The sequence below is a fragment of the Gavialis gangeticus genome, unplaced genomic scaffold (assembly GCF_001723915.1).
Source record: "Gavialis gangeticus isolate Ggan-Ray unplaced genomic scaffold, GavGan_comp1, whole genome shotgun sequence".
NCBI classification, from domain to species: Eukaryota; Metazoa; Chordata; order Crocodylia; family Gavialidae; genus Gavialis; species Gavialis gangeticus.
This window is the reverse complement of record NW_017729029.1, coordinates 31,438,428-31,464,958: the sequence shown is the minus strand read 5'-3', so window position 1 is coordinate 31,464,958 and position 26,531 is coordinate 31,438,428. Positions and strand designations below refer to the sequence as shown.

The window sequence follows — 26,531 nt, the reverse complement described above, 5'->3', positions numbered from 1 at the left end:
AAGCTCTTGTGCTCTTGTAAAAGTGGTGGTAGTAAAAAAGCCAAGCTTTATACAAGTACAGCACGTAGAGGTGATATTAGTGAACATTTTTCGCTAAGGTGTCTGACCTGCTAATAACTTCTGTGCAATATACTTAAGTATTAGAGTATTCTTGAGGATCAGAATGAACTACTAGGGCTAACTACTAGGGCTATCCTGAGCAATCTTAGCCATTTAAGAAGTATCTCTTAATTCTGCACCTGTGCTCCTGGAACAAAATGGTGGTATCTATGACAGAGAATGTTGAAATGGAGGTGGGTTAGATGGTGGGAATTTGTTGCTCAGACAAAAGACCTATCGAAAGAAATAACAAAGTCAATAATCGAATTGAATTTTCATAAAATAATGAGGTGAAAACAAACCGTTAACATTATATTTTATTTAATTGTTTCAAAAATTCAAATATTTCCTTAATGACATTTTCATGAAAATAACTGTCCAGGTAAATTAATGATTTACACTGTAAATTTACATCAGCATTGACACTCTTTTTTTTGTAAAGTCACTGACAAACTGAAAAAAAAAATACTGGGCATAATTAGCATATCACATTTTGCGAATTATTTTTCTTCCTTTAGTTTTAAGCCATTCAGAATTAAATTTCTCAATTTTCATATAGAAGAGCATACTAAAGTCAAGGGGCTTAAATATTTTATCACTTTAGAACTTAAAGAAGAAAAGATTGTCTAGCCAGAAGGGCTCTAAAATGGAATCAGTGATTAAAAGTTAAAACAAAAACATAACAAGAAAACAGGCACAACAGAGTAACTGACACTGGAAGATGACTTTGTTATACCAAATGTTGTTAAAACATGATAGAATCAAAATTGGTAGGTATAAAGGTGAAACAGTTTTAGCTTGAAAGGTCAAAAAAAAAGCAAGTTAAATTAGTCTCTTGTCCAAATGAAACAGCTTTTGTGACTTAGAACCAAAAGAATAGCAAGTAACTTGTACTAAAATGTGGATATCGACCTTTTCAGAGTCAGAGGTTTCCAGCCTTTTGAATATAGTAGTATCCCTGGTTGAGAACCACTGTTGGCGCTGCCTCAGTTTACCTCAGTGATTCTTAACTGGGTGCTGCCAGGAAAAATTGTCTGACATGCCTGCTGCCCAGCCAGACCAGGAAGGGCTATGACATGTGCATGTTCTCCTGCCTCATTAGGGTTATCTGATAAACCTAAAGGAGGCAGGAGAGCTAGCTCAAGCAGCAGCCCTCCCCAGTCTGACAGTGTACACCTCTTCCAGAAACAGAGGCACACAGGGGGAACTGTCTAGCATGCCTCTGTTTCTAGGAGGAGCTTGGTGGGGCAGGGGGCCAACCAGGAAGAGCTGCCACACAAGCCAGCTCTCCTGCATGCTTTTAAGGCAGGGGCTGGCAATTATTTTGGGTGGAGGGCTGCTGACCGAGTTTTGGCAAGCTGTCAAGGGCTGCATGGGTAGCCCCACCCCTTTACAGGTGCCCACCCCCCTGGTTGCCATCTTGGGCCTGGAAATCCCACCCTCTAACCCCTGACCTTTGCCACCAGAAGTCCCTTCCCTTGCCTCTGGAAGTACGCCTTTCAGCAAGGGGTTTTGCCATCTCAGACCCAGAAAAATACCAAATTATATTCTAAAAATCAAACATCTACAACATTCATTAATTTGATTTCAAAAAATCTTTTTGTCCTGGTTTACATGTGTCTGCTTAGTGTACATAGAGGTGATCACACACCTTGCTCTTACTCTTGTTAACTGTGGGAGACATGGCGGGTTGGGTATAGGTTTGTGGGGGGCTGTGGGTGTGTACATAAGGGAGGGTGTGGATGTGTGGCGGGGGTGGATAGGTGTGGAGGGGTGAGAGAGCATGTGGGCATGTGAGAATATATTGCATGTGGGTGGGTATGGGGTTTGTGGGGGTATGTGTGTGGGGTAGGGTGGCTGTGCTGTGTGAGGGGGTGTGGGTGTCTGCATGTATGTCAGTGAGGGGGTTGTGGGTGCATGTGTATGGTGGGGGGGTGCTTGTAGGACTCACCCTACAAACACACACTGTGCTTGCCTCACTACACGTACACATGCACTGTGTGCTTGCCTCATTGCTGTCTCTCTTTCCCTTCCTCACTGCGTGGGCACACATACACACACCCCCTCCTGGCCCTGGGTATCATCGCACCCCTGCTCCTGTAGTCCAGTGATGCAGCTGGGGGCCACATGGTGCTGAAGCAGCTGTGTGCAGGGAAAGCTGCTGCAGGCAGACACTTCCAGGTGGGGGACATGAGTGGGAGGGGGCTGAGGGTGGGGCCGGGTTTGCCTTTTTTCTGACTCCTGCCAGCTCTTCCTGGGTCTTACTGCCCCTGGCTCCTGTCAGCTTTGACAGGGAGCCCTGAGCAGATAAATATTAATTTTCTAAACTTTGTAGGTGCCCCACAGGCCAGATAGAATGGCCTGGCGGGCCGGATGTTGCCCACGGGCCATATTTTGCCCGCCTCTGTTTTAAGGTTATCAAAGAACCCTGTGCATGCTGGAGCCCTGTGCAAAAAGGAGTTTTATTTGGTTTCCACTGCTGCGGTAGCAGCACCTGTCACGGCACCCCAGATGGTCTTGCTGCCAGGATACAACATCATCCAGGTTGAAAAACACTGATGTATATCAAAAGGTTATGGAAATTAAATTGTTTGCTGCTATTAAAAGTATGCTGCCTCTCCTTAAAAAAAGTTACAGTACCCAGAAGGATTAAAAGAGGACAGAAAGGAAAGATGGAAAGATAGGAAATATGTTTCTTTTTTTTTTTTTTTGGAAGACATGCTAATGGTGAATCTCAGACCAATGCACTTTACTTCAGAACCAGACAAGCTGCTTAAAGTGATATTTGCCTAACAGATAATAAGATACCTATCACTAGTTGAATATGATGCAGATAAATCCCAGTCCATTTTTTTTAAAGAGAACTTTGTGTGTTTCCATATGACTAGATCTTTTTTTCAGCATGTAACTAAATATTAGATAAAAGCTGGAAAAGAGATTGTATTTGGAATTTTGTGAAAAAGCCTATTAAGGAAGATAGTAAACATTGCTGTTCTTTCAAAGGAATAATTTTAATTGTATAAAGAAAATTAAAGGATAATTCATAATTAAAGATATAGTGCCTGTTGGCTAGCCCCACACTGAAGCATTCTCTTGCCCCAGCCATTCCTGCTGTAGTACATTGAGTCAGTGGGAGCAGCCGTGGGCTGACAGGCTGACCCCCTGGACCACTTGCAAGCCGGGGTGCTCCAGCCTGGCTCATTGTGCTGCGATCCCGGGTCCACATGTAAGCGAATGCCTGGGAAGAATAAACTGGTGCGATAAGGACCAGAGTTTATTGCATTGTATTAATATGCACATGTAAATGCACCAAATTCTCATTGTTTGTCAGTGTCTGTTTCTTAAACAACATTTCTAAATTTCCTTTTCATGACTTAAGAACATTTTGATTTCATTTGAAGTGGACCAAAACCAAATTTCAGTATATTTATCCTTCTTGCAAACAGAAAATACCACATTTTGGCCTGTTTTTGTTAGAATGTAGAACCTCTAAGTCTTCGAGTCAAACTGGGGAATACATTTGTTCTGAATAATTGCCAAGATAAATCTCTAAAAGGACATAGTACTGGACAGCTGTGTTTCATTTGTATCTAATATCTGGGTTGTTTTTTTTGGCTTATGCAGGTTCTAGATTTAAGAAAATTGTTTATCCATTAGGACTTGCCACTTTAGGCATATCAGTTTGTTACCCAGCTCAGTCGGTAAAAATTACTAAGGTAAGATTTCATACAGTGTGAAAGTATTGATATTTAAAAATTAAAATGAGACTGAAATCTTACCAGACTTCAGTTTCCTGGGATATAGAGTTGGCATCCAAATGCAATGACACTAGTTTATTAAAAATTGTGTTTGTGATATGTCGGTTGTTAACTACATGTCCATTAAAAGTGAATAAAATAACTGAATTTATTTGAATGTGGTGCTGTTTCATGTATTTAATTCTTATGTGGAGGAACCAGTTTCAATTAAAATGTGGTACAATTAAATTTCCAATTAAAAAAAAAATCACATTTTCTGACAGCTGTTTCAACACATTAACGTAATACAGGACAATCCAATTAATCTACAGCTGAAGTTTCCTAAGCTTAACTGTAAAACGCACCCAGTCTTTTAGCAGGAAATCACCGTCTTTGTCTTTTTTTACTACCATCTTGCAGTAATTTGGCTGTCTGGTTAGAATACTGTCATTGTTGTCTTGTCTGTGTTAATCACCTAAATGTTTGTTCGTTCTGTCATTCATTTGCTCGTTCTGTTATTCTTTCTTTTGTAAATATTATTTGTTTGCATCTGACTGTGTTCTGTCTTGAAAACTAGAAGTTTCAGCCTTTCATGTAACGTTTGCTGTAATTATCAATGGAGCTTGGGCAGCTCATGATCATGAAAATCCAAATTTCAGTTCAAACGAATTGGAGAACCACAATGACAATACACTGTGGCCTTGACTCAAGATTTCTCATTAAACCAAACCATTAATCCCTGTGCAAAATCTAAGTACAGAAATTTTTACACAGTGTATGCAAAAATTTTTGTCTGAGTAAATAGCATCCCCCTTGGATGCAGAGCATCAGTAGAGCCATTACAGAGATGTTACTGCAGTTTAATGTATTTTCCTGGTTATAAGCTGAGTAATGACTTCAGGACAGACTTTTGTAAAGTGAAACAAAAGTGAGCTTTTGTAGAGTTCACTAATATCAGTCAGGTCTTTTTTATTTCTTTGTTTTCCCTTTCTTCTTTGTGGGTTTGCTTTACCTGTGTTTAAATTTAGCTGCCATTTTCCTTGTATGAATGATACCAGATATAAAGTAAGCCAAATTTTGGTCTGTCAGGTTTGTGGCATGTGTTAGACTGATGCTCATCTAGCCAGTTGTATACATTTATTCAAATCAGTATTCCCTGATCAGGTTTCAATTCTGTTTCATGTAAAAGGATGCATGGTGATAAAAAAAGGAACATTGCCTTCAGATTTACCATAACTAATTAAATCTGATTTATAACCTAAGAACTGGGGGAAATAATTCTAGGTAGCATCAGATTTTTGAAAGGCAGATTACTGAAATGTTGTTTTATCTAGTACTGGATAATAATAGTTTATTACAGGAACAAATTTGCTTTACATGAAATGTTCAAAAACCCTAAAGTCCTTAAAACTTCCTTTGAAATAACACATTTTCTTTAATTAAATTAGGTAACAGGGAAAAATGTATATTCTGCAAGCCATCAAACGTATGAAACAATAAAATCATTGTGGACAAAAAGCTCTTCTGTCAAAGAAGAAGGCACAAAGGTAGGCTTTTCCAAGGACTGGCTTGCTGTATTTTTTTTTTTTCAAAGTGCAGCTTTAAGCAAAAATATAACATATTTGATAATATAATATAATTATGTTTGTTGATAGAATCAAAATAAAAGAGGGCCAGAAAGGACTTCAGGAATTTATGTAGTCCAGTCTGCTTCTCAAAACAGGATCTTATCCCTAAGTATTTGCCTAACCTATACTTAATACCTTCCAATGATAAAGATTTCACGGCCTCTCTAGGTAGCCTCTAGTGGGACTGTTTAACTACTCTTAGGGTGCTTCTACACATCACCACATGATGATGTTGCTACAGCGCCATGCTTTAGTATTTCCTTTTAGTACTAAAGTACAGGTGGTTACTTCGCTACATGTGCAGTGGTTACTTCACCATGTGTGTGGCACATGAGTAGATTTCGCTGCTACATCGCTGTAGCGTACTATAGCATACTATACCCAGGAAGTGCACCACTACAGTGATGTAGCTGGTGAGCATGTCATCATAGTGCACCATACAGCAATGTAGCAGATCGCTATGTTGCCACAAGGCGACATGTAGACACACCCTTATAGACTAGTATCAAATCCTCCCTTCTCTTTATTTTAGTTTTCTCTTCTCCTTCTTAAATAATCCCAGTTTTTCTAATCTTTTCTCATAAATCACGTTTTGTAGTTGATAGCCTATGTTTCTACTTAGATTATTTCATTTGTTTCATAATGAGATTATCAGTTTCAACTGCCCTTTAGTACTTTTTGGAGCTACTTCTGATAGCCTCGTCTTCTCAGTTGTATAGCCCTCATCTGATTCTTTGGGTGATTTATTTTCATTTAGGTAATGGAGTTCAGCAAAAGCCTTTGTTTTATCAAGTATTTAATTACTCTGTGTTTTCTTTCCTAGACTTAAAAAAGGCACTTTGTGTTTGTGCCCAAGAGTTTATTTAATATGTTAAGAAGGTCTGTCTTCTCCCCCCATCTGTCCTTTCTGAACAAAGTGTACTCATCCATGACAACTTTCCAGTTTTGTTAACTATCTGACCAAGTCTCAGTTATCTTAACACATTGGTTGGTTGGTTACAGTTTTGTGCTTGGATTAAGTCATCTTGCTTATTCCCTGTCCTTCTTGCATTAGTATATAAAAATCTTGAATAACTAGCTAATTGCCCTGCCAATTCACTTCTTACAACTTTAAGATTCCTCTTATTACTAACTGTTCTTTGATCTTAATCCAAGTCACCCTGCTTTTTACTTACCGTGCTTTTGTCTCCATTTCCTGTTGAACCTAGTTTAAAATCATGCTCGCTATGTTAGTGAGCTTATGTGACAAGATACTTTCACCCCACTTCATTAGATGGATACCATCTCTTCCTAGAATGCCTTTTCTTGTAATACCACCCCATGGTCAAGAAAGTAAAAGCTATTTGAGAGAAACTATCTGCTCAGCCATGTTATTTTCAAAATGCGACTACACCTGCCTAGACCTTTACCTTGACTAGAAGGGTGATGAGAACACAGCTTGAGCACCTGTCTTCTCTTCCCTCATGGCCATGGCTCAGTAGTCACTTCTGATCTGTGCAGGGTCACACCTGGCTATATCCTTAGTGCATCCATCTCAGCAACCTTTGCATAACATCTTGTATTCAGGCTCCTGGTAGGCACCAGATCTCTTAAGATGATAGGCAGTCAACAGGTGAATGCCACTGTGCCCATCTTTGCCAAATCAGCCACGTCCAAGCAACTCGGGACCTGGCAACCCAAATTTGGGCCCTTGTGGTTTTTGATACTTTGATCGGTTGAGCCCCCTAAGGGAGTCTTCCCTTCCTTCCCTGCCACACCTTGGTCTTAAAAAGGTAAGGGAGGCTTTTTCATATGGTATGGACCACCCTTAGGTGCACTCTGTACAGATGTTTCTTGGGGCTCCTCCTCCCCTATACCCCATCCACATGCCAACCTAAAAGTGTCTTGTGGAATGGTATTCACTGCCTGGACTTTTGTCTGGCTGGACCAGCCTGGTGACCCCTGTCCTATTGACTACTTTCTTGAGAGGGAGCTGGTTTGCTATCACTGAACAGCTCCAGGGCTACTGAGAAGTAGCCAGGGTTACTTCTTGACTCCAGTCAGTGAACAAAAACGGTAAGTGGAAACTTAAGTTCTATTCATAGGCTGTCTCAGTCTTTAGATTACAGTCTGTTCCATTGGGGCTTCATAATCAGATTGGACCATCAGTTAAATTCATTGCAGATCCTGTCATCCACCCAGGCCCTCTAGGAGCTCTCGGTCTCCTCAGCCCTGCAGTGCTCAACTGGCAGAGATAATGTGCGGAAAACGGTGAAAAGAAAAACAAGCGTAAAATTAAAACACAAACAGGGAGGCTGCAGTGCTCGTCCTTACCCATGCGTCCCCTTTGGTAGCTGGGCCTTCAGATCCTAGGCCGTTCCTTCTCTAGGATGGCATTGGTCTTAGGATAGGGGGAGATACCCCTCTGTGGAACCGGAATCAGTGTGACATGTGCTTGCTTGGTAGTGCTGCCCCAGAGCTTGCAGCTGCCATGATGCTGCTCTCACTCCCCCTTTTGCCATTCTGTGCTGGCTCTTGTTGTCAGTCTCTGGCACGGGCGTATAACATCATGTCTCTGCGCTGCCCCAGCTGCACTGACAACATGATTAAAAACCACACTGACAGTGTCAACCACTGCTCCATGTCTTCATCTATTGCACCTGTAGCAGGTAAATTCCCTCTGGTTCCAGCCCTCACCGGGCCACTTACCAGCACCTCTGGCATCCTTCTACCACCCCTTCATCCCCAGGGCAGGGGTTTTCAGCCCCTAGGTCTTGTTGCACTGCAGCAGCCATCATCCATAGAAGGAAATTGCTAACAACCATCACCCTTTGCTTCCTTCTGGATGTCATGGATTTGTTCTTCCCAGCTGTTAGGGTACATGGTTTTCTTCTTTCACCAATGAAGTAGGCTCCTTCTCTGATGCCAGGGGTTTGTACCAGTTCTTCACCTTGATGGTTGGGGATTCGGAAGTGGGGCACTGCCCCGCTTCTGAACCAGAGGTAACCAGCTGAGAGCTTCTACATTCGTGAGCATCCAGTTCTTCTTTGTTCCCTTGCTGCCTTCACTGCCAGATATTCTTGAAGGTCTCCTTGGCAGCATCATGCCATGCTGACTTATGTAACTTACCTAAATATTCTTTAACTTTAGAAATTCTAAATATTCAGTTTGTTCCCCAATCCATTCTTCACTTGTGTCTTTTTACTATACAAAATCTAATTTTAAATATCTGGTCAGAATTAACCTTCTTAACTTGCATAAGTATTTGTAGGATCAGGGCATAAGTTCTTTACACCTCTGATGTTGCAAACAGGAATGCCATTTGGTAAAAAATGTAGTACAGGAAACCCTTGTTATTCACAGGTTCAGCATTTGCAGTTTCAAATATTCGCGAATGCCAAATGTGAATTTTAAATAAACGTTATAGACTTCCAGGAGCAGCTCAGGAGCTCTGTGCTTGCTGCTGCCGGGGTCCTGCTGCTGCTGCTGTTGCCGCTGGAGCTGTGCCCCCTCCCCCCCATCCACTGGGAGCACTGCATTCATGAACGCAGACTGTGTTCATGAACGCAGAGCCTTATTCGCGCATTTCGCCATTCATGGGGGATATGAGAATATATCCCCCACAAATGGTGACAGTCACCTTTACCTCTTATCACAGATTACTATCTGCTGGCAACTTCAATAAAAGAGGTGTATTAAGGCCAGTTGTAGAATACCTTAGTTTGAAAAAGTTGGAGCTGGGAGGACTTTTCATCCAGCAAATAAAAAAATTTTTTTTCCATTGGTTCAAATATTTCCACATTTTAGTGAATTTGGCTTACTGAGATTTAGAAAGGAGCATTGTGTTGAATGTTGATACACAGTTTAAAAAATCTTCTGAGACTATGTCTGTATTTCTGAATAACAGTAATAATTAGAGCTGACCAAAACTGGGAATTTCCAGGAGAAAGTTTGACATTTCAATTTTCCTTTCATCATGAAGCAGAAGAAAAAGTTAAAATAATGGAATTTTTTTCTCACGATGTTCTCTCCCTCCTCCAAAAAAAATTCAGAAACGGCAAACATTTCACTTTGCCTTTTTTCATAGGATTAAAACATTTTGATATACGTCTGATTTGTCAATTGGCATGTAAGATTTCAAATGAATTCAGGATTAAACTGCCCTTCCCATTATACAGCATTTTCTACCTCGAGTGGCTCCTGCCTCTATTTTCTTTCTTTTCTCAACTTTTTATTTACATTGACATGATAGAATGCCCCTCTGAAACGAATGGTGTATCATAGGAGATATAGTACAGCATAGGAGATATAGCCCAGTCCCTAGGAGGGGATATGGATTTTAAGATACCCAAAATACAACTTCCATAATGCTATGAAGCACCATAATTTTTAACACTGAATTAGTTTGGAATGAAAACTTTCAGGTCAGTTCAACAAACTGAACTATTTCAATTTGGGCTGAACCAGCCTGAAACAAAATACTTCATTTATTTCAATAAAAAATAATTTTTAAAGAGCTTTGGCAAAATCTTAATTTTCTGATGCAAACAAAAAAAAAGGTTTTGTATAACCTGCTTTTGTTGTCAAAATAATGTAAATGGATAATTCCTGTCTGGCTGTAATAAAAGCAAGGCTTCTTGTTCTAGCCCTACAAAATGTATTACAGATTTTCCTTTTCATTATTCACCAGTTGTATTAATAATGAGGATTATGAGCAGAACATACTGTGAGGAATGCATTTCATTTGAATATACACTGGCCTAGACAACTTCCTGAGGTCCCTTCCAGCCCTACTTTTCTTTGATTTTAGGATTGTCAAACAATTGGGAAATGATGACTGATGTGGTAACAAGAATTACAATCACGAACGCCGCGTGCCCCTGGAGCCTGGAGGGTGCATGGCAAGCTCCCTCAGGTGGCAAGCGGCAAGCTCCCACAGGCGGCTGTGGCACTGGTGGAGGGTGTGGGGGGATGGTGAGTGGCCAGTGGCGATCAGGGACCGCCCACAGATGCTGCCAGCGGTGTTGGCAGGGGGAAGAGGGGTGGTGAGTGGCGGCAGCATCAGTAGCACTTTTTGCAGGGAGTGCACTGCTAAGCTCAGGGGATTCACATGCACCTGCGTGCACTCCCTACGCATCGCAAATGATTACAATATCAACTGTTTTTTTAGTATAGTATTTTCTAACTAAATTAAACTGTAGGGGTACCAATAGTCAATTATTAACCAGCCATATCTGCTGATACTGATCCAATAACTGATACTTAGTATATTTAGCACCATTTCTAAATGTGAGGATGCTGATACAGGAAACATGGTGGCACTTTATCGGTGGCACTGTACCCTGGGGTGCAGACCCCTTGGTACTGGAGGTTGAGTCACGCTGAGCCAGGCCAGATAGTTCAGTTCAGCTCTGCCTGCCCCTCGCTCCCCACCCCAGTCATGTCTGCATCCTTCGGCATCTCTTACAGCACTAGCCCAGGCACCAGCCTGCAGTCCTCACCACGTTGCGCTAACACCCAGGACACCGGGGCAGCTGCACCACTCCAATCCAGCCCAGGCCACCAGGGAGAGGATGGGGTTGTATCTGGAGTCACCCCGATTCACGAGAGGGTGCCCCGGCCAGAAGGCATAAGTATTGGAGAACATTATCAGCTACAACGGCCAAAAAAAGCTGGTAGCCAATAGTATAAATTTCCCTTTTATTGGTGCCGATCAGCTAGGCAACTGATATATCAGTGCATCTCTACTAAAGTGTCATTTATCATTAATCAAGACTAATCTGTAGGCTTATAGTCTTCTGGTAAGATAGGTACTAATGATTCAAATTTTACCTCTTCTAATATTTAAAACTTCCAGTTACCTTAACTTTGTTCAGCACCTCAATTTCCATCTGTAAAATGGAAATAACAGCCTGTACCCTTCTTACTAAAAGCATTTTCAGAGTCCTGGGTTAAAAACATAAGATAAAACCTAAATATGGGCTGCTTGCAGATGTTAAACAAACAAAACAAAATGGCACTTTATTTTAAACTCAGTGCAGCATATGCCCAGAAGAGACAGCATGTTAATTGGACAAGCTCTCCCAGCATCTGTATGGATCAGACATTTTAGCGGGGCATTTTTTGATGCTTTTTTCTAATAGATGATTGACTCAGCTTTAGATAAAAGTGCCAAAAATCCCCACTGAAGTGCCCGATCTATATAGACAGTGCGGAGCTGGGTTGAAGTTGTGTGCGTGCTTCTGGTAAAGCACAATTTGTTTGTTTTTTGTTTGTTTGTTTTTTAATGTCTGCAAACAGCCATTATTATTCACTATCTACCAAATAAGCTTATATTTTCACATGTGAATTTGAAGTTCTTAACTATTTTGGAAGGTAGGGCACTGTCGTGTCTTATAAACTAACTTATTTAGAGAGGTGTGAGCTTTCACAGGTCAAGTAGGCTGTACCTTACAAAAGCTTTATGCCTCTCTGAACAAATTAGTCTGTAAGGTGCCACACTTCCCTGCCTTCTGCCTAAATTCAAATCAACAAAGCTAACTGCCTCTCAGACCTATTTGTAGAAGTGATTTTTTTGAATCCCTGTTGTGGTGCTGATTTGATGAATGGATAACACTTAACATTGTTAGGGAATATCTCATAAAAAGTGTACTAAGACACTCTTAAGAAATTTCTTCTGCGTATTTCTGTGTATCCAGTTCAAAACACTGTATAAAAATAATGCATCCTTGGAAATAATTTATTAAAAGATAAATGAAAATACATAAGAAGATAAAGGTTCTTCTACATAAAATACACGAGAGTTATACAAATATAATATATAAGTATATGCATTCACAAATATGTTGTGTTCTTTTTGTTTGGTATGTTCATTATTTAGCTTAGTTCGCATCTTCAAGTGCTGGAACCACTTGTAGAAGGAGGTAGTAAAAGTGCAGAGGTTCATAAAACAACCCCTGAATCTCAGGTGACAGTAAAACTACCTCCTATAACAGAATTTGCTGCCATGAAGATTCAGAGCCCCCAAAATGCAACATCTGTGTCAGCAGAAATAAAAATTCCAAATGCAGTCTCAGGTATGAAGTTCAAATAACCACCAATCTCAGTAAATTGTGATTTATTATTTTATTTACTCTTTTATTTATTTTACTTTATTTTATGCTTAGCCATTAATAAGTAGGCATAATTTATATGCCAAGCATTTTATTTTATATTCACTATAACTTTACTGTGATGCTGTTCATCAGTCTTAAAATATCAATAAGGAATTCATTGCGTTGCATGCTAACAGTGAATATCCTTGGCATATGCTCATTTCTCCATATAATGATGTTGCAGCAAAATTCCCATCCTTCTGTAGGCAGTAATCCTTATACAGTAATCAAGAAAAGTAATGATGGCCTTAGCTAATAAACCTGAGCTTTTCCCTATCACTTGATAACTTGAATTTTTGTTTGAGAGTGTTATAGCAGAGGTGGGAAACCCCTGGCACAGGTGCCAGAACATAGCATACAAAGACATTTTTTTTGGCATGTGAGCCTCAAGTGGACGTTAGGGAAAGGGCCAGGGCTCTGCTGTCACAACAAGGATCAAGCCCTTTGTGGCTCCCCCACCCCTGGCACACCAACATCTTACAAATCAAGGTTGCAGGTGTTTTCGGCACTCTGCCCAAAAACACTGCTGAACCCTGTGTTATAGCAAGATCAAATAAATGGGGAGTCAGTTAACATTATTTTTAGCTAAGATATTTCATTGTGTATCCTCTTATCCTTTATTCTAGCCTTTACCTCTTCCTTTTTTGTAAAATAAAGGGGTTATTTGGGTTTTTGTTTGTTTCTTTCCCTTGATATTTTTAGTTTTAGTTTTCTTTCTCAAACACATCCTACCTCTTCCTCTTTGTACTTTATTTTTTAATTTTTTTTGTGGAGCCTTTTAATCACTTTTTACAGTTCTTTTTAATTCTTTTCAGTCTATACATCTTTCCTTTCATGTTAAATATCTATACATGTAAAACTTAAAGATTTTCCTATTTGTTCCTTATCTTCCTATAGGAGTAGTTTCATGTCATGTGCCTAATGGAGCCAGATGATTTACATCATTCTAAATAAGTTAGGCTAAATAAAGTACTCATTCTTATCTGATTCTTGAAAAATGTGCTTGTTCTATTCCAATGTAACTCTGAAGAAATTATATCTGTAGAACACTAGCCATATGTATAAAAATCATCACAGCTTTCTATTTTAATATCTTTTAACAGATGTAGTGAAGACAACGAAATTTAAACCTGACCCAAGGCTTATGGATCATGGTCAGTCCAACCCAGAAGATGTGGATATGTATAGTACTAGAAGCTAAGGTGGCTATTTGCAGGTCTATGGAAACTCCTAAAGATGTCAAATTAAAATGGAAGGATTAATGATTGTATGATTGGTACTGTGTGTAGCATAATTTAATCAGGTATTTTCTAAAATCTCAATGTGTACAGTTTTGTCCTTGTCTGTGGCACATTTTGTTTCTTACTACCTATAAGAAGTTAACAAAGAATTCAGTTTTATGTTAATTATTTTGAATTATAATTAGCTTTGTGATACCGAGAATTAGCTTTTTCTCAATATATGCTTTCAGTAGAGTGTATCAGGATTGTTAGTGCCAAGTTCTTAATAATCATAAATCACCCTTTCAGGGAATATTTCAAAATGGAAATATATTTCCATTTTCCCTCTGGCCAGTTGTTTAAAGATGGCAAGAAATCTTCTTTTATCTTTTGTTTTTCTCACCTTGTTTCTAGCTCTGTAGTCATATGGCAGCACTTGCCCACTGTGTTGGACTAATTAGTGCAGCTGAAATACTAATACAAAAGTATCTGTACTGCTTCTAGTTATAGGAGGCAGCCCATGTGGAACAGAGCATGTTTGAAGGTGGTGCTGCTGCCCTGGCCTGGTAAGTTTCCAGTATAAACCTGCCTTAAAAGATGTTGGGCAGTAGTTGGTGAATCCTGAGTCCTTGTCAACTTCTTAAGTAAGAGCATGGGTGATTTTGCATCGATTCCCCTAGGTTCTAGTAGTGAGTGAGTCGATACAAAGATAATGGAATAACAGTCAGCTTATCAGAAAACGGATTCAACTATGGGGTTACCCAGCACCATTGAGAAGAGAGATCCTTTGCAAGAGATACAGAGGAAGCCCATGGGGAAACAAGAGGGACACAACAGAGGTTGACCCACGTTGTTTCCCAAGAAATGTTGCAGATCTCCCTGGAATCCATTGAGTACCTCCCCACATTTATTACCCTTCAACTTCTGACCTGAGGAAGGTTTTTCTAGTCAACACCCAACCTGACCTCCACACACTGAGAAAGTAGTTTGCTACTGCCCAAGGCAGGGAAGGACACAAAGGAGAGAGTGTGCCCGAACATAATATACAACTTTGCTGTTTCTTAAGCACATTGTTCCCAAGAGAAAAGTGATGTGTTATAATATAAAAAGGATTTCTAGTAGTCAAATAGTATCCAAGAAATACATTGGACTATCTTCTAGGTAATTGCTTCAGAATCCTCTAAGATATCTCATGAAATGACGAGAGAAAAAAAATCAATGTATGGCTTATGAGGTTGTATGTCAGCCTATACCTTGTTAATAGAACACTGAATAAGGAACTTCCACAAGAATTTTTTACTTTTTCCCGGGGATGGGATGTCATGATGTTGTTTTCCCAGAAGATGTTTCTGGGTGGGTGGACATCTGTACCGGGGCATATATACCCTATGCAGCAACAACTGAATGAGGGGCCTAATTAAGTTGCCCGTTGTAGCCAAGCTGCCAGTTTGAAACAGGTGTGATAAAAGACTACAGCTCAGTCAGAAAGGGGCAACAGAGAATCTGCAGGCTGCCGTAGATAGGCTTCAGAAATTTGGGTTGAGAGAGGTGGTTGAAGGAGCAATCTAATATTATTAAAGCATGAAAAATGATAGGTAAAGTAAGAGTTATTTTGGTAATATGCATGTTTACTTTAAATATAAATAGGCATGCAGGATAGTCCACACAGTACAGTAACACTTTTGTAATGTATCTGTTTGGTGCAGATAGAGAGGTGGAACAAAATTAAAGATGAGCCAGTCTCAGTAGTATCTATTTTTCTAGGAGAAATCATGACAGAAACTTTTAGTGGTGCCTAACAGTAATGGCAAGGAATGCTGCTTATGATGTAGAGAAGATACTTAAACTTGATTAATCCTTTTTAAATGCACAAGACAAGTTAGAATTACTGGGTATAAATGGAAGATGTTGTATTTTGCTAAAAGGAAAGTTGGTCAGATCAGATTAATCTGATTTTTCACACATCTTGGAATGGTGAGTGTGAATCTTCATTGTTATTCAATTGCCATTCTGAGAAGAGTCTCTTTGTCAAATTTGAAAAGATGCCATCCCTCTTCAGTAGAAAGATCTGAAGCTCCACGTCTCACATAGTACTCGATAGATGGCTTGTTCCAGATGACTACAAGGAAATGCATGCGGCTACAGTTGGTCTCAATGGCTATCTGTTAAAAGTAAACATTCTGCATTACTTGCAAGGCACTATTTTGGAACTCATTTTCCATATTAGTTGGGATACTATTCTGCATATAGAGAAAATGGTCTGTGTAGGGAGAGCCATTGGTACCATGTAAGAGACTATTGTACGCACAGTAGATGCTGAAACAGTTCATTTTTTCTAACAAATTAGTCCGTCTTCTCACATGGATCAGTAAACACTCAAGAAACCAGCAACAGTTTGAGACTTAATTGTACTTGAGGACACCTTATCTTTTACTGCCATCATTGTATTCACAGGACCAATGAGTCAATAGGGTGCTGGATTAAACAACTCTTAGTTACCGAGCAAAAGAAAAGGGCAGTATGAAAACCTAGTCTTTGGGTCCAATTCTGCAGAATTGTGTGAAACAAGTAAACAGGTTTGGAAGAACTAGATACACCTTCATGAGGAGTGGCATCTTCAGTACAAACTCTGGTGCTGATTCACAGCTGCTATTATCGCATAATGGCTGAGAGAGGCTGTTTTGTATAGGAGTTTAGACCAAGCATGTGTCCTGGCCAACATATTATTATATTTACCTAAATCCAAGGTGACTTCAAAATTTAAGATGATTTCCACCCCCTCTCCTCCCCCCCCATTAGATTCTATACATGGAAAATGTATAAATGTGTTGTTATTTTTTATGTATAGAATTTAATTACTGTCATCTTAAATTTGTCCCTTCTACTATTACCCTGCTGTCTGTGTCCCTCCCCGCCATGAAATTCTTGTGCCCCTAGCACTTGCCCCACACTGCCACTTGCCGCCCCTGCTGCCACTTGCCCTCAGTTGCTGCTTCAGCTCTGGCCCAGGGTACAGAGCACATGGTGGCTCTTTCCCCCACCCAGCCAGATGGTAGCAGCGGCAGCTCTGGCCCTGGGACCCTAGGAAAAACATAACTTTATAAAATCTACATTCTCCATGTTTGTCATGTTAATCCTTAATGTGGGTTCTGTAAACTGAATGCACAGATAAAAATCTTACATTCTGCCATAATAAAATGAGGAAAATGACTTTAAATTGTGTGGAACTTGTAAGTCTTTGTCTTAAATAATACATGCCTGGCTTAATCTCTTTAAGATTTCAGATCCGATGCCCAAACCTGTTAAATAATGCAAGAATTGAAGTATCAGTATAGCAAAAGTTGCACTGCAGGATGTAATTTTAAGAATGTGTAGTGGAACATTTTTAATACATTGAACATATTTAATAGAAGTTTCATAGTAATTCAGCTTTAATTTCTATTAGAAAAATCAAGAAAAATATTTTGTTACATAACTTTATTCTATATTAGTAAAGTTAATATAGCACTTCACTGAAGTCTGTTTTAGAAAGAATATACATTAATGTTTATGTGAGTTGTTTTGAACTATTCTGTGCATGCAGTTAAGCTTGTATAAGAAAGTAATGTTAAGTTAGAAAGATATAATGATCTCTTTAAACCACTACATAGAGTATATTTTTATTTAAGATTAATTGTTTCCATTATATGCCATTATGGATTTTGGTTTAATTTTTTTCTACAAATATTGGAATATGATATTGTTTTGTCCTAAAGCACTTTAAAATAAAGGAGTAAGTAAGAAAAAAATAAAAACTTCATATGATATCTATCATGTCCTATTACAGGTCAAGTTCTGGATCTTTTAATTAATTACATTTAAAAGCTAACTTTTTAATATTTTTTTTTATCAGAAGGTAAATCACATTGACTTCATTGAAAAATAATTTTAAGTTCACATATAAACTAACAGACCTCCTGTGACTTACATTCTGAGAAAAGCTTTGAAAATAACGGACAGCCTGTGTTAGTAATTTGTAGTCAAGTATATTCTGCTTTGAAAGAGACTATTTTTAATGTTTGGAAAGAGATTCATCTAAACTTTCAGGATTTTTCTTTCCAGAATTGCGTAGCTCAAAGTATTAGAGAGAGAGAGAGCGCTGAAAGTTGGTAAATGGTAAAAAATTAAATTGGTTAATTAATATTAAGAGGAAGATTAGAACTATTGTGATTTTTACCTCTATAAGTCTCCATAATATAGAAGTCTTCCAGGTAAAGTAACTTGCCAATCCAAGGGTCATATGTAAAGTAATACATAGCATAGCCTACAGCGTAACTACCTGCAGGGGAGGCGGAAAGGAAAAAAAATGAAGTTTGGGATAACTGGCTCGTTTATGTAAAAGCTAATATCCAATATGGCTCTTTTAATAGATTCCCTTTAGCTTTCTAAATTAGGGCTGTCCAACCAGCAGCCTACAAGGAGTTAACATGTGGTCTCTGGACTGCCCCCCCACATGGCACCTGTTGCTGCCGCAGCTGGGGTCCTAAGTTTCTCTCTCCTTCGTCTGGCTTCTAGTTCCTGCACTCCTGGGGGTGGGGTAGTGGGAGGATGCTGCTCTGTGTCAAGAGAGGAGCCAGGTTGCCCACAATGTGTATGCGCATTCAAAAGGGAGTTGTACATATGCAGTCCCTCTCCCAGAAATTGGACAGCCCTGAATGCTTGTTATTATAAACTCAGGTCTCTCTCATTGAAGATTGGAGTCTACTGAATTATAAAATGCAACAAACATAGATTTTGCAGTAACAAGTACTACATAAAAAGATAGTATCGAAAAGTATTCCATCTGAATTGCAGGTATTTTTCAAAGTTACTAATATATTTTGACAAAGAAAGAACTTTTAACATCTGGAGAGTCTAAACTTTCTGCAATTCAGGACTGTCTAAGATGCAATGGCCATAAGCTACTGAAGAGAAGGTTTAGACTGAACATTAAAAAAAAGTTCTTCACAGTCAGGGTTGCCAGGATCTGGAAGGGGCTTCTAAGGGAGGTGGTGCTCACCCCATCCTTGGGGGTCTTCAAGATGAGACTGGACAGGCACCTGGCTGGGTTCACGTGACCCCAGGTTTGGTGACCCCTTTTCTTGCCTGCCAGGGGCAGGGGGTCGGACTAGATGACACGCTGAGGTCCCTTCGGACCCTAGAATCTATGAATCTATAAGTGCAAAGTTACAATGTAGAGACAAAACCATTTTACAAAGGTATTTTTATTATTTGCATTGCATGGTACCTGTGAGCTCTAGTTGTGGACCAGGACTGCATTGTGCTAGCTGCTATATAAATGCACAATCCCTGTCCCGGACAGCTTAACAAGCTAAGGGCCTGTTTATACTGCACCTCTCAGTAGTGTTATGTAGCACTGTAGTGGGGCTAGTTAAGTGTATGCAGAGCAGTACAGCACATGTGTTTGCTATAGCCTGGCACAGAAAGTTTCTGTGGTGTACGCATGTCCTACATGTCAATTTGTTTTATCTTGTCTGATACAGACATCATGTAGAGGTGAAGGAGAAAGTATGGAGGGCAGATGTCTCTCAGTGTGCTAGCAACCCAATCATTATCAAGTGTTGTGTTGGCAGTACAGCAAAGGAGAGTTTTAAGAAAAGTTGTAAAGGAGGACAATGAGATAGGTGAATGGCACCATAAAAGACGGCCTGAAGGTGTTTATTTGAAAAGTTACTGTGGAGGGTGCTAGTATGGGCTGACTGGAGGCAGGAATCAACTTTTTGATACTGAATGAGACAGGATAAATAGGCTGGAAATGGGGCATGATGCAATTTAGAAGTAAAGAAAAGTAGCTTGTATGTGACTTGGTAGAAAAAGAAGATATAAGAATCAACATTTTCAATGAGAGATGGTAGCATAGGGAAATAAAGGTTCTTGAAAATGAAGACAATAAGTTTGTGACACAAAAGAGGAAGCCATTAGAGGGATATGAAGAGAAAGGGAAATGGTGAAAATGACAGACTTAGAGGCTCTTTCAAATATTTTTGTCACACTTTTATCATCTGTTTTAGCAGCACAAAAAGCCTGTGGGCCCCACATTCATTAAAAATATGGCCAATCCAGACCAAAAATTGTAGATTTACAAGTGAAAAAAACTTTTAAAATAGAAACTTTTGTTTTGGGGAGGCTTTCCACAACAAATTTAACATGCAGACAGGTATTCCTGTCCATCAGTATCCAATAGTCCTCACTCTCCCCACTTCCATGAGGAAAAGGAGAGAGAAGGGCTGGCTTGGTCTGCTTCTCTGCCCTTTACAGGGCTGGCTGGCAGTCAGTGGGAGCCTAAAGAACACCACTGCCCTTTAAATGTTTGCACAGCAACAGCAGACCGGAAACCTGTCTACTGACTGACAGACTTCCTTGAGAGTAGGGGGAGGGGTGCTAAGGATCAGCCCCCTGTTGTCCCCTGGATGGAAAGTGTGCCTTTATTTGCTATTGTGTTCTTCAGCCAAGGGAGCAGGCACATATGACCACCTGTAGCACTTTTTACTTTTTTTCTAGCACTACAAACTATTAAGAGGAGTGATATTTTCTGAGTTAGACTGCAATGTTAGCATGTATGTCATTGTTTCTACAATTGTTGAAGATAATCATTACATGAATGTTTAGCTTACTTCCTGCTTGCCCCTCCTTTGGCACCTCTGCTATTAGACAGTAATACAAAGGATGTTCTCTGAAGCCATCTTCAAGCAAATCTAAAATTAAAATGAAAGCCATTGAGTTCATGGCTATCTTCCAGCACTAAAATTAGTACATGAGATCATCTGTGTTTGAGAATACCTAGACTATAACTTTTTAGAAACACCACCATCTCTTTTTCCCATAGGAGTACATGTCTTGTTCAAAAAGTGGTAGCCTGGAGTAAAGAAGGGAAAGGAAATGGGTCTCTCCTTTCAGTCAGGTCAGAAAAAACGATGTTGAATTAGAGGATGTCATTCCATTTGTCTTCATTATATACATTTTAAAGGTAGCATTCAACAGGTACACGGGTACAGCATGGAACCAGATAAGAAAAATTTTGCCAATTACAAGAACAAAAGTATGTGAAAAGAATAACAATACTTTTCTCTTGTGCATCACCTTTAAATAGGGATCATGTGTCTTTTCACTAAGCTGTTACATTATTTTTCTCTGTTCTCAGAGGAGGAAACAGATCATATGACTTCAAAACTAGTGAAATGACAAGTTAACAAAATATAAATGACAGAGCTTAGAATATCCATATATTCTTGTGTACCATATGCCCTGAAATAAAACATGCACTCTGTTGTTGAAAGGAGGAATGTAGGAGAAAAGATTTTTTCAGTCATGGCCAACTGTGTAACATGAAGTAAGTCTTACTGAAAACGTGGAGTATCCAGGAGGTGTGGCATCCCAGGAAACAGTCTAGGTAAGACAGCAGGAAACTTCCTGCAAGAAGGCTAAGCCCCAGATTCATGCAAGAGCAGTAGCAGTATTTACTATAACTATTCTTTATATAAATTCTTGTAAATAATGAAGTGTTGTTTCCACACCATAAGCCTCATCTGGATACTGCAGACTGCATGTAGCAGCTCACTTGCCTGAGCCAGCTCAATTACTGTTTTAGTGTGTGGGCAACTGGTGCCACCTTAGTCAGGAGGGCATGCTCCCACTCCCCAGCCAGTGCTCACAGGGGGAGCACCAGCACTTTCACCTGCTCCCCCTGCCCAAGGCCTAAGCAGCGAGCGCAGCCTGTCAGCAGGTGCAGTGGCACCACTGATTTTAGGCACAAGCTACAATGCTCAGCCAATAGCTACAGCAAATTCCTAAGCAGCTCTGAGAGGGTTAACGCTGGTATCTGGCCCTTCTACCTCCTTGGCCACAGCAAAGCAGCAGACACCCTGATAGCCATTGGGAGCACAACGTATCCATGGTTGTACTCCTCCCTGCTTCAGTTCATAAAATCACAGAAAATCAGGGTTGGAATGGACCTCAGGAGGTCATCTAGTCCAACCCTCTGCTCAAAGCAGGACTGTTCCCAACCAGATCATCCCAGCCAAGGCTTTGTCTAACTGGATTTTACCTTTCTGGGTAACGTGTTCCAGTGCTTTACTACCCTCCTAGTAAGAAAGTTCTTCCTAATATCTAACCTAAACTTCCCTTGCTGCAACTTGAGACCGTTGCTCCTTGTTCTGTTATCTGCCACCACTGAGAACAGTCTAGCTCCAACCTCTTTGGAACCACTAGGCAGGTAGTTGAAGGCTGCTATTAAATCCTCCTTTCAGTCTTCTCTTCTCCAGACTAAAGTCCAGTTCCCTCAGCCTCTCCTCATAAGTCATGTGCCCCAGCCCCCTAACCATTTTTGTTGTACTCTGGTGGACTCTGTCTGTTTTGTCCAAATTCTTTCTATGGCAGGGGGCCCAAAACTGGACACAGTGCTCTAGATGTGGCTTTGCCAGTACCAAATAGCGGGGAAGAATCACTTCCCTTGATTTGCTGGCAACAGTCCTACTAATGCAGCCCAGTATGTCATTAGCCTTCTTTGCAACAAGGACACACTGTTGACTCATTTTCAGCTCACTGTCCACTGTAACCCCAAGGTCTTTTGCTACAGATGTGCTGCTTAGCCAGTCAGTCCTCAACCTGTACCAGTGCAGCCCATCAGGTGCATCCCATCTGGCCTCATGAACTTGTACATGTATTCCAGTGAACAAAAATCAGCTTTCCCACTGAAGATATGCACCCCAATTTTGGAGGGTTCATTTTTGTGGGAAAGTGTGTCTGTGATAGGCTAATAAATAATATAGATGTGAGTTTTTCAAAATTATCAAATATTTTACCAATGCAATGTCAAACTCACCCCATGCCACAGGCCAGATCTGGTCTGGAGGACTTCCTGTGGGTCAGATCTAATCCAAGTCCTGGGGTAGCAGTGGTAGACCCAGCCTTGGGCCTGGAATAATGTCTGTGGCAGATTCAATCCAAGGTATAGGACAGCAGTGGGGATGGCAGCAGAGTCAATCAGGCAAGCTTGCCATGGACCATGGTAACAGGCCAAGTGGCCTCAGAGCAAATGGGCTGTGTTAGGAACAGCCCTCACTCATCCTCCTGTCACTCTAAATTCTGTGCTAAGCCATGCCCCCAACTTCTCTAGCCTGCTGGTAGCTACCAGACATGGCCCATGGACTATGTTTGATAGTCCCACTTTACCACAGTATCTACAAAAGCAATATTCACCATAAACTGTTGTAAATATTACAGCAGGTACCTATTTTATACAATACATGGGTTTGCATCAATGGTTTTATTTAAACTCTGAAAAATTAAGGTTTTTAAATTGTACCTGTTTCTGTTAGTGTTACTGCATTTGGCATATTTTCATAAGCAGCTAGTTCCTGTCAAATGAAAAAATCCAAGTATGAGACTTAACCAATAACTGATGAATTTTCAGAGCACTATGAAAAGGATAGCGCTCATTGTAAGATCAGGAGTTTATTGGACACTTCATGATTTTTTTTCAGGGAATAGACCCTGTCAAGTGAATAGAAGGACATTTCATCTATTCTTTAGTTTACTATGGGAATTGCAAAAAACACATTCTAGTATTTATAAACTGAGTACCATGTGACAAAAATAGTTCTGCTAATCAATTTCATTTTCATAACCTTTTATAGAAAATCTTAAAGGAACATTAAACTTGAAATCTAGTAAATTTTGAAAACAAGTATTTATAAAGACTTGCTGTTGTATGAAAGATAAAAGCACACAAGGCCAACTAACTTTATACACAGGGAAGAAAAATACCTATTATATACAATCTGAAAATAGAGAAAATATTTTTTTCACTGCTTAGTTTTGTAGTAACTTAAGTGTCACTTATAAAAGTTATATTACAAGTGTGAATTTTCAGTCTAATTGCCAAACTCCTCCAATTACTATAAGAGCTTTCTGGGTTTGGGGTTTTTGTTTGTTTGTTTTTGTTTAACTAGGAACAACATTCCTAAGTCCTTTGTGAAAGTATTTCTGAAATTAAACAAAACAGTTTACTGTTAATTCAAAATTACTGCTATTAAATTAGCTCAACATCTTCCAAAAATACTGGCTAAAATTAAACTGCTGACAGATGTCAATGTTTTAACTGTCTCTGTATAACTTCATCAGGTGTGGCATGCACCTTTGGTACCAAAGGCTATATTATCTCCTCAGATCTTAAACAGTTAATTAAACCTTAATGGTATGGTAGAAGTACCCTGGGATAATGGGTTGGCAAGGAGAAATAGTTTATTGCCTCTATAGACTGCTAGGGGGAATTCTGCATTTGGGGATTTTTTCATCCTCTATAGAAAATAATTTGTTAACATTGCTCTTTAAAAGCCAGATAAACTAGGTGAGTGATATGAGGACTTGTAGAGCTACCTAGGATGTGGTGGGACAGGAGATAGAAAGAAAGGGACATGCTTTTATAGTAGGGGAAAGAGTTATGTTTATACCTTAGGACTAGCCAAGGTCAGAAGTTGCTGACCTGGAGGAAAGAGAAAGAGAAACCATGGTTCAGAGGACAAGCCTGAGCTGCCCAAGAATGATCCTGGACTGCTTTGTAGCACTATAACAGTCAAGGGAACAGACTTGCACACCCCTGACAGTGCTACAAAAATGGCAGAAGTGCTGACAGAAATGTTACTGAAGGAAACAGCAATTTGAATAGAGCTACATTTTGTAGTGCTGCTGCAATAGGGAATTTAATGCTCCTGATACTTTAAGAGGAGAAAGGCTGCAAGATAAGGCTCAGGCAGGAATCCAGGGGAAACACCTGATTGGAAAAGAGCAGAACTTAGAGAGTATATAAACTCAGGGCCTGAGTAGAGGTAAACAGTCTGGCCCTGGAGACTGTGAAACAAAGAGCTCCTGAGCAGGAGGACTGCAGAGAAGCTCCTGATTTATACCTAGGATATCCTTGGGCAAGGCAAGAGCCTATCCATTCCTTCCTTATGAGGAAAGGGGAGTAGGTGGCATATTGTGGGTATTGCGGATGGCCTAATCTATGATGAGGAAACTAAGGGCGGGATTGAGGAGACTAAACCTATCACAATTTCCTATACGTGGGCAAGACCCAGTGCTGCAGTGCCATTTCTGAGTCCTTGCTCTTCAGGACTTCCTGTGAATTGATCCAAGAATCCTCCTAAATCCATACCCTTTTCTCTGTGCAGATATATTTAGAGAGGGCCTAGAAGAAGGGTGGGCAATTTATTTGGGCTGAAGGTTCACTTAACAAGATTTGGTGAGCTGTTGAGGGCTGCACACATGTGTGCTCTGCAGCCCCAGCCCCCCTAACCCTGCCCCCCTCACCCAGAATTAGCACTTGCTGGCTGCATCCACAGCTGGGAGGACAGGAGATGGAGCCTGGCCATGGGCCTCTGCACTGTCCTGGCGCACCATCAGGGCTCCTAGTGTGTGTACCCACCCCCTCAACACACACACACCCTGTGGCTCCAAGTGCCTGGGGGGGGGCACAATTTGTGGGCGGGCCCGGGGGTGGACCAAAAGCCCCATATCCATTCCTATACTTCTGTGCCGTGGCTTAGTGTCCCGCATGGCAAAAAACTGCCCCACCTCCAGGGACTAATCTTGGGGGGGGGGGGGTACCTGCCCCCATTCCCTTCATACCAGTCACCTGTGCCATCATAGCAGGGTGGGACGAGACAGCATAGAAACCCATGGCCAGGTTCCATTCCCCTATGGCACCTAGGAGATGGCGTCTGGCCCTGCAGGCCTGGTGCTGAGTGTGTAGGCAGGGCTGCTTCCACTCAGCATTCCTTGCAGCACCAGTAGAGGCCAGAGCCACCACCCACCCACAGGCCAGATAAAATCAATTGGCAAGCCAGGTCCAGCCCATGAGCCGTATTTTGCCCACCCCGATCTAGAATCCATCTGTATGATATGTAAGGAATACAAAGACTCTATGCGTTCATCCACATGGAAACCTAACATGAGACTTGACAGTACAATGGGCCTTGACAGGCCATTCTGAAGGGATGAACTCCTGCCCCAGAAGCACTAGTTAAAATTAATAACTGGTTTCATTAAACAATTTTGCACTCCAGAAGGTTTATCTAGTTTCACATATTAACACCAATATGATGTGGTTGGTATGCTCATTTACTGTCGTTATTTACCATTCACTGGGTGTGTCTACATGAGATGGTTACCTTGGAGTAGACCAATTAGCTCCACAGTAAATTTCTCACGTCTACATGTGCTGCCCTATTAAGCCACAGGAAATGAATTAACTCTGCAGTAGGGTAGTACTTGTAAATACAAGTACCATACTGCTGCATATTTTTTTAACTCCACAGCACTGCACTTACAGATGCTGATGCAGCTGGTTGGGGCACAAGGGTGCTTCAGTGCAGGGGCTGCTTGCCAGCTACCACCACAATGGAGCACCCCCATACCCCAGCCAGCCCCTCCGCAGCACATTGAGTTGGGTCAGAGCAGCCCCAGACAGGCAAGCTGACCCCTGGACCCCTTGCCAGCTGGGGCTGCTTGGACCCAGCTCAAGAGGGCCAACTTCAATGAGTTAAGATTAGTGGGAGAGGCACTAGGGTTCTCGAGAGCAGGGGAACTCAGTGCCCAAAATGAGTAGTTGTTCCTTAAGGAGACAATACTCAGGGCCCAAGGGGTGACCATCCCAACAAGAAGCAAGGGGGGCAGGAG

General features: G+C 40.7%; 2 protein-coding genes across 2 annotated transcripts in view; one reads left to right on the top strand and one right to left on the bottom strand.

The window, feature by feature from the left end:
- APOOL (apolipoprotein O like) overlaps positions 1-15,562 on the top strand; it is a 56,733-nt gene extending 41,171 nt beyond the window's left edge. Inside the window, exons 6-9 of the mRNA XM_019521381.1 lie at positions 3,724-3,815; positions 5,285-5,383; positions 12,324-12,519; positions 13,701-15,562. Of these exons, the coding sequence (XP_019376926.1) occupies positions 3,724-3,815; positions 5,285-5,383; positions 12,324-12,519; positions 13,701-13,798 (485 nt within the window). The 3' untranslated portion in view covers positions 13,799-15,562. The remainder of the gene's footprint in view (positions 1-3,723; positions 3,816-5,284; positions 5,384-12,323; positions 12,520-13,700) is intronic.
- Positions 15,563-16,851: 1,289 nt separating this feature from the next.
- Positions 16,852-26,531, bottom strand: part of SATL1 (spermidine/spermine N1-acetyl transferase-like 1) — a 16,038-nt gene continuing 6,358 nt past the window's right edge. Inside the window, 5 exon segments of the mRNA XM_019521383.1 lie at positions 16,852-17,030; positions 17,032-17,116; positions 18,034-18,135; positions 20,471-20,551; positions 23,161-23,212. Coding sequence (XP_019376928.1) covers positions 16,955-17,030; positions 17,032-17,116; positions 18,034-18,135; positions 20,471-20,551; positions 23,161-23,212 — 396 coding nt within the window. The 3' untranslated portion in view covers positions 16,852-16,954.